Source organism: Phoenix dactylifera, unplaced genomic scaffold (genome assembly GCF_009389715.1).
Source record: "Phoenix dactylifera cultivar Barhee BC4 unplaced genomic scaffold, palm_55x_up_171113_PBpolish2nd_filt_p 000366F, whole genome shotgun sequence".
In the NCBI taxonomy this organism is placed as follows: Eukaryota; Viridiplantae; Streptophyta; class Magnoliopsida; order Arecales; family Arecaceae; genus Phoenix; species Phoenix dactylifera.
The window spans coordinates 472,264-486,352 of record NW_024067820.1 but is presented as its reverse complement, the minus strand read 5'-3'; the positions used below and the strand labels follow the sequence as shown (position 1 = coordinate 486,352).

General features: G+C 37.2%; 1 protein-coding gene across 5 annotated transcripts; it reads left to right on the top strand.

Annotated features, from left to right (window-relative positions):
• Window positions 1-1,216: 1,216 nt before the first annotated feature.
• On the top strand, window positions 1,217-11,281 carry LOC103703623 (alkaline ceramidase). Of its 5 annotated transcripts, none has more exons than XM_008786532.3 (4): window positions 1,217-1,323; window positions 1,534-1,659; window positions 7,464-7,819; window positions 10,465-11,281. In XM_008786532.3, the coding sequence occupies exons 3-4, from the start codon at window positions 7,563-7,565 to the stop codon at window positions 10,979-10,981; spliced, it is 774 nt and encodes a 257-aa protein (XP_008784754.1). In that variant the 5' UTR covers window positions 1,217-1,323; window positions 1,534-1,659; window positions 7,464-7,562; the 3' UTR covers window positions 10,982-11,281. The 5 variants fall into 5 exon arrangements, with proteins under 5 accessions (XP_008784754.1, XP_008784755.1, XP_008784756.1 ...); XM_008786534.4 differs by having other exon boundaries at window positions 1,252-1,323; window positions 1,526-1,659; XM_008786535.4 differs by having other exon boundaries at window positions 1,253-1,323; window positions 1,553-1,659.
• Window positions 11,282-14,089: the final 2,808 nt, after the last annotated feature.

Sequence of the window (14,089 nt, the reverse complement as noted above, 5' to 3'; positions counted from 1 at the left end):
TAATAGAATATCGTATCTTTGGATGCCACTCCAAAGTGACAACTTTAACACATTCTACATATCTCGCATCATCTCAAAAATACCAAAAGACCTTAATGGAATCAAGAAACAATGAGGTTATACATCTTTATGCTACGTCCTCAATTATTTTGTGCTTTACTGATGCAAAGCAAGCCTTCCATTTACAAATAAGTAGTAGTGTAGCCTATATATAGGTAAAGTTACTCATTGCAACTGAAGATGCAGAGAAGAAACCTTGAAAGCTCACACTAGTGGGACTGATGTCAAAAAACATACCCTTTATGACTGACCTCTAACACGATCATTTGCCTATGAGCAAGATACTTAGCAGTTCTTAGCTGCGCCAATCACCAATAAATCGAAGCGGCCACTTCAACACACACATGAACGTACACATGCATGTCTGTAGCTGGTTCTCAATGTAACAATTATGGATCCTATTATTCTGGAACCATAATGTTGCTCAACTACCAACTTGATCTTGTTTTAGTTAAACGGAAATGCGAACTTTCTCCCTTCCTCTTTTCCTTTTTATACATTATCTAATTTTCTTAGTGGGAACAACCTTTTCTTTTCCCCCGCTTTACTTTCCCTTAGCTCCAGATCCAAACCTCAGGAACATGTTTAGTAATAAATCCGAAGCCATCGTAGCAATCTGCCCCCTAATCCCTCCAAACCCATCAGAACCATTTCGATCCAAAGGAATAAGCAAATGAAATTTAAACATAAAAAAAGATGAAGAAGATTCTCCCACATCGAAAAGAATAGCACAATAACCATACCATATCACAGAGAATTTATTTATACCCACAAAAAAATTTCTCTCAAAACAGCGAGAACAGATCGAAATCATGCACGGATACCAATTTTCTTAAAACACCCAAGGAAAATGCTGGGAAGGAGAGCTTACAGCGTCGATCGGTGGATTAGACAAGTGAAGTATGAAGCGATTCCGAGATCCGAGATCCGAGCTCAGGCTGGAAAAGAAGAAAAGCTCATAAACTTTGAGAGAGAGGGACCTCTAAATTATAGCCGTGGCCGCTTCTAGTTCTACTTTTGACCGGACCGGCCAACTAAACCGGTCGAGTCCTCGATCTCCGAGGTCTTTGGTTCCGTCGAAAACCGGCCGAAGCAATCATGGACCGGACCTGAGGTGGAGTCCAACCGGTTGAGGGAAACCGGCCCGCTTGCCGTGTAGCATAAAACAATCCTACACTCTTCCCAGTGTCCGTGATTCCCATCGACTGCTAGGGTTCTCACGAGACATCGAGGAGACGCCGCAAGTGGCCGGTCTTAACCCAGGTATCTCTCTTTCTCTTTCGGATTATTATGAGAAAAAAAAGATGACATTGCAATGATTAGATTCGGCATGGTATCATCCCTACGGGGAGATTTCTTTTTTGACCGAGTTGGTCGTGGGATCGGTGGGAAATTAAAGATGGAATCTAAGGAAGTGAGTTGTCTCCAAAACTTTTTTTTTAATGTAAATTTTTTGAAATTTGAGTGTTATAGGCATGGATTGATTTGCTAGGATAAGCCAATCGCCTTATGGGCAGCTTAAAAGAAGAGAGAATGGAAGGATTTGGTTCATCAAGTGTTATAAGTTGAGTCCGGTTGGATTTCGGAGATCGGGGCAAGGTTAGTGCGTTTCCTTTGTTTAGATCTTCTGTTAAAGGAATTTGTTTAGATCTTCTGTTAAAGGAATTGGGTTCGATCTTTATTGACTGTATTTAGATTTAGAGTTTTGAAACTAGGGCTTGCTGTGTTTCCTTTGTTCCTGTCCTTTTTGGATCTGGTTGTTGCTTGTTGGCTGTTGTTATCCTTTATCAGCTCCATGATGGTATGTGCCGTGCTTTTATTCATGAAAATCATGATTATATTCCTATTTTTGTTAGAAATTTACTTCATGAAAACTTTAAATGAAAACTTGAATGATATATGATATATGATCATACATGGTATAATGCATTGTATTGATGTTATTGCAAATTTGACCAATATCATTATAGCTTATAACATTCTAGTGTGTAAAGAGGTTGCCGTACGTATGTTATGTCTAATGAACATTAATTTATGTTTACCAAAAAAATAAGTGGTCTGAGTACTGCTGCTATTTCTGCTTTTGTTTTTCTTTTATTATGGCTAATGATGGTCGTTTCTGGGGATTTGCATAAAACAAGCCTGGCCGGAAAATATTCTAAAGATTTTTGATATGTCAGATTTTGGTTAATCTTTAGCTGGACCCTATGTCACACACCTGTAGCCCTCACTATGTTTTGGAAGCAAATTAGAATTTGACAAGTTTCTTTCCAAGTTTGGGTTAAGTTGGATAAACTGAAGGCTAATTTGCCCTGTTTCTGTGGATACAGTTGGTCCCACTACCTTTAGACATAGCAACATGTCCAATATTTCAGGTTCTTGGAATCCAAGTCCGAATCGTCCAATCTCACGTGATCTTCATGTGACCAGCACGTGTCTTTATATTTTGTTATCCTAGGAAATTTTGTCGTCGAGTCATTGAGATGTTTTAAACCCTAGCTGGTCCCTTAGAACCCTTTACTTTTAATCCTTCAAGGCATCTTTTTGAGGTATACTATCTGTCAAAAAAAAAACCCTAATTTTCTGTTTCCGATTGGAGATTCTCTAGTTGTTTCCTTATTGTTCTTATTCTAATTTGTGATGCGGGCCTATCCAGATATCATCTGAATCCCCCCAGTCTTCAACTACTGCAGTCCTTGGAAATCAAACTGTGTTTTTTTTTTGTTTTTTATTTTTTTCAGATTTGAAGGAAATCAAAGTGTTTTAGATTTATTGATGCATTGAAGCAAAGAGAGTTGCTTCCTGAGAGGCTGTTTAAGTATGAGGCTGAGATATAGAATAGCCACATGTGATTAAGATTAGGTATTTTGCTTGATTACTGGTTCTGAGAAGTGCTTATAGTGGCCTTCTAGTTTTTGGGTATCATCAGTATATTATAGCATAGAGAATTGGGTGTGGAAGAGGCGTAAGCCTTAGGTTTAAATATTGCATATTTTTGGTTTGATTGAAATTAGCTCTAATGCTCAACTTATGGGTTTAAGGAGTGTGCTTTATCTCCCCTGATGGTCTTTGTGATGAGGATATTCTTCAAAGAAGTTGATCAACTTTCTTCAATTGTTTGTTATGGCTATTTTGGATAGAAATTTGGGGACAATATGTGGATAGGTTATTGATGGGAATATTTATATTGTACTGATAGCTTTTTTACCTTCAGAGCAGAGCTTCACTGTCAAAGAAGAAACCTTTGTATGAACTGTAATTCAGGAAAGGTTCCATATGAATTTTGTTTAAAACGTGTAAAAAAATGAAATAAGTGCAAACATCTGGTTAGAGGAGCACTAGGATTTAGTTTACTTAATCGTAATTTATACTTTGGCTTGGATGCCATGCTGTTAAATTTTGTAGTTGTTCAAAGTATCCTCTCAATTGGTTGATCTAGAGTCTTCAATTACAGATTGAAATTATCTGATGTCTCATAACAGTTCTTGAAGAATTTGAGAATTCTTCCTCATGGTTGGCTCTGTAGTTTGGGATGATAGAAGAAATTTTTATAAAATATTAGTTTTGGAGGCTAAATTTTTATGGGTAAATATTAGTCTACATGTTCATTTTTATTTGAAGAGGCTTGCTATCTGCTGGAAGAGTTCTATTGTTTGTGATCCTTTTTTATGTGTGTTAAATTTCCATTTCTGTTTTGTGGTCCTCTGGTGATTTTACTTCCCAATTCAATATGGGATGGGATCATGGCATATTGTCTAACCTCTGTTTCCCTTGTTGGTTTCAAATTGTTATTTACTGCTTGCTGACAAATTTTTATTAATGTTCCAAAGTTGTAAAACAATATAGAATTGAGACCATAGGAGTTCTAATGGGATGGTGGAGAGAGAAACCTATTCTTAGTTATCAGTATTTCGTCCCTGAAATATCTTTCTTGAGACCCCTTTATTACTCTTCCTAGGATAAGATAGATCCTGATGCAAACTAGGGCAGTTGAGTCTTAGATTGAAATTTAATAGTATAGTAATACTCTAAATACAGTTTCAAGTCCTTCAAACCATAGCCGTTTGGGTCCATAACTAGGATTTAAATATCTGTTATATGGTTGCTTTTAGACTCACTTGGATGGACGTGCTAGAACCTATAATAGCTTGTTTGGACCAAGTTATGACAACTTGAATGTGCTATGATTGGATTTTGGATATAAATATCTTCATTGTTTTCTCTGGCCATAACTTTGGTTCAAGAATAAGAATCATTATAATTTAATAAATGATATAGGTTAAATCTAGATTTAAGGGTTTAATTTATTGTGCAGCCCTTTTAAGTTAGAGAAAATTGACGGTCTCACTCTTTATTCTGCTGCTTGGTGTGTTTCTTCACCAGATTGGGCTCCATTTTCATGGGGCTTGATCAAACTTGTTCTCTTTTTCTTGCTTAAAATCTGATAGGAAATTAGATCTAGCACCTTTTGAAAATTGGTCATCAAATTTGCTTCTTACTATCTCCTGAAAACCCAATTATGTGTCTTCTTTCATGAAGTTTAATTTCTCTCTCTCTCTCTCTCTCTCTCTCTCTCTCTCTCTCTCTCTCTCCCCCCCCCACCTTAGTGGTGATTTGAACTTTGCTAAGTTTGTTGAGCCTCTTGATTTGAGCCTACTATATCTAAGCATGGGATTTGATTAACATGGTGACCTTGTTATGGAATTTTGGAATTTTTCTGCTTTTTGATGAAATGAGATCTGGTGTTCGGTATGCACACAAGATTATTTTTTCTGTAGATATAAATCCTTTGTGGGTTCATGGGAACTTTCCTAGTCCGTTGTGATGATGAGATTGTAGCAGTTGACCGCCTTTTTCACTTGCTTTCCATGATTGTTCTGAACAGAAATATAGAGGTAGATGATCAATGGAACAGTTTATGTTAAATCTTATATGTGCTCTTCTTCATGGAGTATATAGGGTTCTTCCTCTTGAGGGAATGATCTCATATTGGAAGAAAGAAACTATTGATTGTCACTCAAGTTCTGATCCAGCCACCTGCTAAATATTTGAATGAGAATTTTTAGGCGGTCCCTGTTGGAGGGAACCCTGTTCACAGGGTTACCAGGATTGTCTTTGGCTAGTGGAAGTCAAGACTTTTCTTCATGTAAAATTCCAATAACACGCTCTGATATTGTTATTCTAGTGGTGCATTTCTTTTTTGGGGGAATACTATTGGGTGTTAGCTTGAAATTATTTGATATTGTTGTAGGATGATAAAAAAAATTGAGAGTATACTTCCACTTGTAGTGGGGTGCGAAGTTTGGTTATTGAGGAAACTTTCTCTTGAAAGTTGAAATAACGATTCTTTTTAGTGTGATCTCATGTTTTTCTAATTTCCTATTATGTTTTGCAACATTCTTTACTTTGGGTCTTAAATTATGTTAAAAGAATATTTCCTTTAAGTGTGATCTCATATATTTTTGTTTGGTCAAACATTTTTGTGATATTCTCTCCTTCACATTTTAGATTACATGGAAGGTTGAGACCAAGGAAGGCCAAACCGGCCCGACCCCGCCCAGTTCTGCTCGTACCAAGCCGACCTAGTGGAAAACCGGGTCGGTTCGCCTATTGAAACCGGTTCCGGCCCTAAACCGGCTGGAACCAGTTCCGGACCAACCAACACTGACCGAACAAGGCCAGAACCGAACCGAAACCGTTCAAAACTGGCCAATTGTTCGAACTTGGTGCGAACCGAAGTCGACCCGGTTCTCAACTGGGCCTCCTCCCCTTTCTTTATTTGCTGATTAAAATATGTTAGGAAGGCAGGCCTGAGAAGGTCTTTCCAACATCGTTTCTAAGATCTCTGGCTTTTTTTCTTTTCCTCATGACGAAAATCACACTAATTCAGCATGATTGAAGGAAGATCCAGGCCTAAATAGGGTGTGCTTTCTCTTTTCTATCTCATTTCTTCAAAAAAAATTGGGGGGGGGGGGTGAAAAAATAGCTCGAAATTTGCAAAATAATTTGGAGCGCATTTCTTATGGGATGAGCATACAAGACTACAACGCCGCTTAGTTAGAGGGGTGGGTTGATGTGCCTCCTGACTATGCTAATGATCCGGATATCTACGAGAGGCATTGCCACTCGACGAGATTTTAGATCGGTGTGTATGTTGTGCTTTAAATATATGTAATTGATTGTATTGTTTTATATTTTTCACCTCACTATTGATTTGAGGATATTTTATGTTGCTTCTTGTAGCATGCAGCATCTCACTAATCATTTTATGATTTATATTATTTTAAAACAATAACATGCATCATTTAGGTTAAACCGGGATCGTAGAAATATCAAATTAGACTTAAAATCATTGAAAAAGTTCAAAAAGATTGATTGCCAATTAAATCAACTTGAAAAACTCTAAAAAAAGCTGGACGTGCTAGTACGAAACCGACATGCCCAATCATACTGTGTGTCGGTACAGTAGCGGCGGAAAACTCTATAAAAAAAAATTGGGCATGCCAATATGAAACCAGCACAGCCTAGCCTACCATGTCAGCACGGTACCGAACTGGTACCGTACCGACCTGTCCGCCGACCGATATGGATTCCGGTATTGATTCGGCGGACCTTGGTTGAGACCCTTTGCCTTTTCTTATTTTGATTGTATATTTACTAGGTCTTGGACAAGATTTTATTAACACTAGGAAGTAGGAAAGAAAGATATTTGGATTAGGAAATCAAGAACACGAGAGATCTTGTGGATGGAATAGTTAAAAATTTGCATTTATGCCGAAACATCTATTAGTTGGTTGGTACATCAGGGAATGGAAATGGATTTTTCTCTTTTGTTCATCTCTTCACCCATAGTGACAACTTTGTAGCTTTTACTTATAGCTTGTGTATGATCAATGTCTGAAATCATGCTACCCCAGTGTCAAGTGTGCTGCATCTATTGTGTTTTGAAATGCTATATGCATGTATTTTGTATTACGCATATAAAAATATGATAGGTAATACACACCATATATGGGGGCAGTTGAATAACAAAGTTTGTTCGAACTCCTTAACGGTTATTTTGATTTTTGTGGAAAATGGACATATATCAGCAAGTGTTTCTCATTATTGTAGTTGCTTGTATTTAGAAAGTAATAATGCTTGATGGTATCTGATAGTTAGTATATATTTATATGTGCATTGTTGGTAGTGTTGTAGGCATGGCCATAAGCATGTTCCAGTGAGATAGATGCTGGGAACCTACAACTTGCCGAATTTGTATGTTTTGGAAATCAGATATTTCTGCAGTTTTTTTTAATGGGGATTCATTTTATTTGTGGTGTCAGATGGTTCCATATGAGATTACATTTACTATTGATGCTCTTATATGAATGCTTATGAGATAACTGTCTTATTTTCTGCAGGTGCATCTTGTTGCTACCCATATGATTTAGCATCCGTTCTTTGTACGCAAGGTTCCTTCATTATGTGAATTTGAAATCCAGTAACTAATTAATAGAGAAATGGCAGATTCGGTAGTATCAAGTTTTTGGGGCCCAGTAACATCAACTGTTGAGTTGTGCGAGGAAAACTATACCCATTCATCTTATATTGCGGAATTTTACAACACTATATCCAATGTGCCTTGCATACTTTTGGCACTCATTGGACTTATAAATGCCTTGCGACAGCGCTTTGAGAAAAGATTTAGTGTTCTTCATATATCCAATATGATACTTGCGATCGGGAGCATGATATTTCATGCCACATTACAACATGTGTAAGTTTTTTATCCCTGTAGACCAGTATTTTGCAATATTCTTTTGTTATTGCTGTAGATCATTGTGTTCAGTTTTGCAATTTTCTTCATCATGTCTATGTCCTCCAATTTTACCAGCATCCTCTCAAATTCTTAATAATAAGGCGAAAAAGTTGGGTGTTTCTACCCATAAACTTCTGATGTATCTAACAGGAAAGCCAAAATTATATGTAGATCTCTCTGCTTTTTGGCTGACATAAAATTAGAAAATTATCTCTAGCCTGCTATACATCAGTCTGCACAAATTGTTTCCATTATTTATGAATTTCAGTCCTTCCAAAGTGCTATCCCGGTGCTGGCGAAGTCATTATAGCTAATGCCATTTGCGTTCATTGACACAGATATCTGAGTCTTATCTAAGCCATTAGTATCTGATTTGTTGCTTGCTCTCTTCGTGTTTTGAATCTAATGTATCTGCCAAAGTTGAAGATTGTTATAATCTTAAGGATCCCATCTAATGTATTTTCATGTGTTTTGAATCTAATGCATCTGCCAAAGTTGAAGATTGTTATAATCTTAAGGAACCAATCTTATAGGATTGATGTGTTTAGTTAAATCACTATGATAAGTATGAAATTATCTAAGTTGTGATGTATGCTTACATCTGCCAGCTTTTTTGTGCTTGATAGATAACTGTTGTACTTCTTATGTAAAAATAGATCAAAATCAAAGCATCAAGGTCAGCTCTAATAGCCTTTTGTTTGCATCTCTGTGAACTTTTTCTCTTTTTTTTTTTAAGTTGAAATATAGAACAAGCACTTTTTCGTTATGGTTGGTAGATATTGATATGGCCACCAAAACTAGGGCAAGAGACTATCAAGATTTTATAATTTAAAAGTTGTTGAAGATGGCAATGAATGATCCAACCATGACCATGCCTCTCTCCCACTTTCCCTCCCCCCCCCCCTCTCTCTCTCACTAATATAATCAGCTCTAACTTGCCTTATTTGTTGTTTCTTTTACCTTGTTGTTACATTCAACATTATTCTAATTTCTATCTATGCTCCTTTTGAACTTGAATCTTCGGCTGTTACGAGGTGACTCGGAATGCATGTTTAAGTTTTATAAATGCTTAGGACTTTGAAAATTTACCAGATTATTTAGAAAGTACAGGTGTCACACAGTAGCCTTTCTGGAATGTCCATATAAAGTATACATTGGTAAATATAGTGTGACTGTTTTTTTTAACTTCGAAGTTGATTGTGGATATCCTAAAATGCAGTTCAGCATTTTAGGGGGAATTAGGAACATTATATACTAGTCATGCAGAATGATGTTTAAAGGATTCCTATTTTGTCAGCCACCAAAAAAAAAAAATGGATGGCTTGAGGAAGGGTAATATTGCTGTTTGGCTAGCAGTCATGTTTAAGTTTTATAAATGCTCAGGACTTTGAAAAGTCGCCATTTGGAAATTGATTATTTAGAAAGTATAGGTGTCACACAGTAGCTTTTCTGGAATGTTCATATAAAGCATACATTGGTAAATGTAGTGTGAGTGACAGTTTTTTTTCCTTCAAAGTTGATTGTGGATATCCCAAAATTCAGTTCAGCATTTTAGGGGGAATTAGGAACATTATATACTGGTCATGCATGATGATGTTTAAAGGATTCCTATTGTGTCAGCCACCAAAAAGAATTTGGATGGCTTGAGGAAGGGTGATATTGTCTGGCTAGCAGTCATAGCGGGGTTCATCAGGTCTGTATGCTTAGCGGCGTCGAAGACTTTTCTCAATTGGACGGAAGTACCTGCTGATCTTGGTTGCAGCTTTTAAATCTCCATTAAGTGGAGTATGATTTGGCCACAGTTATTTAGGCACTTGTTTTCCAGTAATGGATATTTGCTTAATTAGATAATACTTTTCTCTGGATGCTTTGAATTTTCCCATATTAAAAATGGCATAGTTTGATGATTACAAACAGGGACGTAAATATATATATATATATATATATATATATATATATATATATATATATATGTGTGTGTGTGTGTGTGTGTGTGTGTGTTTGTAAATGTATATGTATATGTATATATTCATTTTGAATATTGTTTTACTAATAGAGGAGAGGATGAAATTGTGGGAATGGGGGAGTTTAGGATTCGATTAAGAGGGAGAATGTGGTGACTGGATTCGAATGTTGAAATCTTATTTATAACAAACAAATTGGGAATGCAATATTCCAGTTTTGCCCATGAAAACAATCTGTGGTAACATATTAACTCATTATATTGCCCTCAAATGTCAGGCCTAAAGACCTAGTGCTTATTTGTTTATATTTGTAATGGTAGGTGTTATGTGACATTGTAAAATGCTAGACATGTATAATCTGATATATCAGAGGTGTTGGAAATGAACTTGTACCCTGCATTGGTGCAACAGACTTTCTAAGAAGTCCATGTGTCCTTTCCACACTAGGGACACTAGGCTTTGAATACCACTGATGTTCTTTCTACTGCCACTTGAACAATAAATTTTTGATTAAATTAGTAGTTTCCTAATCTTTTAAATTCCACTTCATTAACAATTTTTTGTTAAATATGAAAACCTGCTAAACATTGAATCCTCTTATCTTTAAGTTTATGTGATCACCTTTTACTCCACTTTCAGACTACAACAGAGTGATGAAACACCAATGGTATGGGAAATGCTGCTTTACATTTATGTCCTTTACTCACCAGATTGGCACTATAGGAGTACGATGCCTACTTTCTTGTTTCTCTATGGTGCTGCCTTTGCCATGGTCCATTCACTGGTGCGTTTTCAAATAGGATTCAAGGTGCATTACTTTGTATTGTGTCTTCTCTGCATTCCTCGGATGTACAAGTATTACATCCAAACTAAAGAGACAGCAGCTAAGCGGCTCGCCAAACTCTATGTGGCAACAATACTTTTGGGGACTCTATGCTGGTTGTTTGATCGCATCTTCTGTAAGAAACTCTCTCATTGGTATATAAACCCACAGGGTCATGCCTGGTGGCATGTGCTTATGGGATTCAACTCATACTTTGCAAACACATTTCTCATGTTTTGCCGTGCTCAGCAACTAGGATGGCAACCCCAGGTCGCCCACCTATTTGGTTTCTTTCCTTATGTGAAGATTCAAAAACCAAAGAAACAGGAGTGACAGCAGAGGAACAATTTTCTGAAGTGTTTGATGCTGGTTTCTTTTTTGACTCTGAAGACAAATGTTTAATTTTAGCATGCGGGCAAGCAAAGACATTTTGTATATGGACATCAGTGATAAGGACTAGTGGTTTGACTGATTTTGTTAGTTTTCAACATCAACTGGCACTTGCTATGTATCATACTTAATTCTTCAATTTGTGGAGATGGGTTGGAATCGTCTTCTTTTATTTTCTTTGTTTATGCAAAATATGTAGTCTTCTGATTGTAGATTTAAAATTGAATTCAATTTTTTTTTCAATCTACCGAATCTTATGGAGCAAAGTTTCCTGCTTCCTCAGTTGTACCAAGAATTTCTCGATGATAACTTTGTTGTACAGCTTGTTTTCCTGTTAAAATAGCATCTGTTTAGTTGCTCTGATGCACACAATCTGGAGTGCTCCAATGCTCATGTAGTTGTTTTAGCAGCTAGATCTTCTAATGCCTTTATTTGATGTTTGATGGCTTCTGAGCTCCGGTGGAACAGAAAAAGGTGATGGATGGTCAACTAAAACTTACATAAAAAGTATTGTGAAGTAAATATTCAGTCTCATGTTTGTATTTCTGGTTCTGCCTCGATAGCTCTTAATGTTGTGATTACTCTGTTTTCCTTTTCTTCCACCTACATAACAGGAAAAGTACTGAATCGAATGTTTCTACATAGCTGGTTGTCCGCGTAACTGTGTAATCATGTCTCTTCATCTTGTAGGAGTTTCTGGGATGAGCAACAACTACAGCAGTTGTCGAAGTTTTATATTTGGGGATGGCTTCCATACAAGAACAAGTTTGCAAATGTTAGATGCCTTGATTTTATGGTACTTTGTCAAGCTGATATAAATGGATACGATAAGAAAGAATAGATGTGATTGGTAACTGTGACAACATAGATGGTCCTCATGAGCCATTATTTTATGATTAACCACTTCAGATGTTGACCAGAATTGAAGATAAGAAGGTTTGACGGTTATATTGTTGGATTCTTTTTTTTCTTTTGCTTGGCTTAATTTCCTGACATTTTTAAATGAACCATTTTATTGGCAGCTTGTATAAGATATGCAGCTAAGGTTTATGTCTCATTTGATAAGATTGCTGAATGGCTTGCTGGTAGGTCGGCCAGGTTACATGAAGACTTCTCGTGGGAATCTAATCTTTTGCTTTCTATGGGTCTTTGATCTACATGTATACTCTGAGTTACATCTTCTAAGAAGATCATATAACTTCATCAAAAAAAAAGGTTCATATCTGTTGCAGGCCTGCTATATGGTGTTAGTTCTTAGGGATCAGACGTGTTCCCATACGACAAATGCGTGAGAATACCGCCAGTGCCCTGACCAATTTCAGTCCAAAAAGTTTGTCTAAACCCAGACATGATCATGAAATCAATGAAACGATTCCAGCCAAATGCCGAACTTGCTTATGGAACCATCCTCGGATGGAGGCCTGACGACCAACTGAAGACATCCATTTCAACCCTGCTTAAACACACCAAATAAACGGGCGAATTAACATGTAACTAACCCCATGACTACAGAGAAAGACATGGTTTCCATCCAAAATGGTCCCAATTACCAACCAGAGCTTAGCCTAGCAAATTTGGGCTCCCCTTCTCTCAGAGGGATTCTAAGATTCAAATATTCTAGCATGCGTGCAAATGTGGATGCAAGTAACTATCTGGAACGGAAGCTATGGAGCTTGGGACATGAGCCAAAGTTGGGTCATCTTCTAATGAGGACATATGCCAAAGCGCAAAGACTTGTAGAATATAGGAGAGTCAAGCTTGGCAAAATATCTAGGATGTGTTTATCTGACTAAGTTGCTGAAGTTCTCACCATATTTAGCCACTGTCCATGTCTCATCTTTACCACTAAGCACTTCAATTTATCTGCGCCTAGTATGGCACAAAACCTAATGTGACCCACTGCACCTTATTTAACAACCATCCTCCATGATCGGATGATGTGGTGCCCATCAAGGAGTCCACAGCACATATCACAGAGCTAACTTACCACATGGGGGGCAAATTATACCCTACGCCGTGTACTAATGTGGCTATGTACCATACCAATCAGCTTCTTTTCTATGACCAATTACTGAGATGAGCACATAATAAATAAGACCCAGAGACTGGGTGATTGGTGTGGTGCACGGCCACGTGGTGCATGCGGCATGGGGTATAATTTTTCTGGAGCTAATTATAACATGTATATGGCATCTGGCCCTGCAATATCTTCATATCTTGAATTTGACAACAGACATCGACCATGGTAGGTGATAAGCACGTAGCATTAAATAGAAAACATTGACAGAAGAAAAAAGGTGTTGAATGAGTCCAAATAGGGTGAATTGACGGGAAGAAAAAGGATACAGGTAAGATGCGTATATACTTGTCCCTAGAATATCTTAAATATCTTCAGATCTAGAATATGACAACAGAGACGTCAACCATGATAGGAATAAGCGTGTAGCCTAAAATAGAGAATATTAGAGGAAGAAAAACAGGCATTCAAAGAGTCCAAACATGATGACTGGACTGTAAGAAAAAAAATGCACACCTTGAGCAGTATTGCATGTAATATCAGGTCCCGGAAGCAGAGAAACCTTTAGGTTCCGTGTTCTATCATTGACATGATTTCCACCCCTTCCACTTTTAGCATACATGCATTTATAGAATATTTATAGTAATGAAGCTCAAATTACAGTATTTTTTTCCTCAGATCACTTATATGGATTAAGTATAGGGTAGTTGAGTCTTGTAAATCAGTAAGCACATTCTTCTTCAAATTGTTTATCCGTCAACAATAGTTCGATAACTCGAACAAGTAAATTAGGGGATGGTGTTGTTTGCCATGAGTATTTCAGATACTTTTCTCTCACCCTGTTTTCCTCAGAGAGTTCTCTTCTTGGGCATGCAGAATATTAAAACAAGCCCAGTCTTCACTGTTACCTCAGAACAGATTGATGAACAAATTTTCGACAGACATTGTCACCAGCTCACCGTCCTTTTCTCCCAGCAAACTCCTCCCAGCATTTGTAACATGGGTTATCCCCAAAAAATATGTTGTTCAAAAAA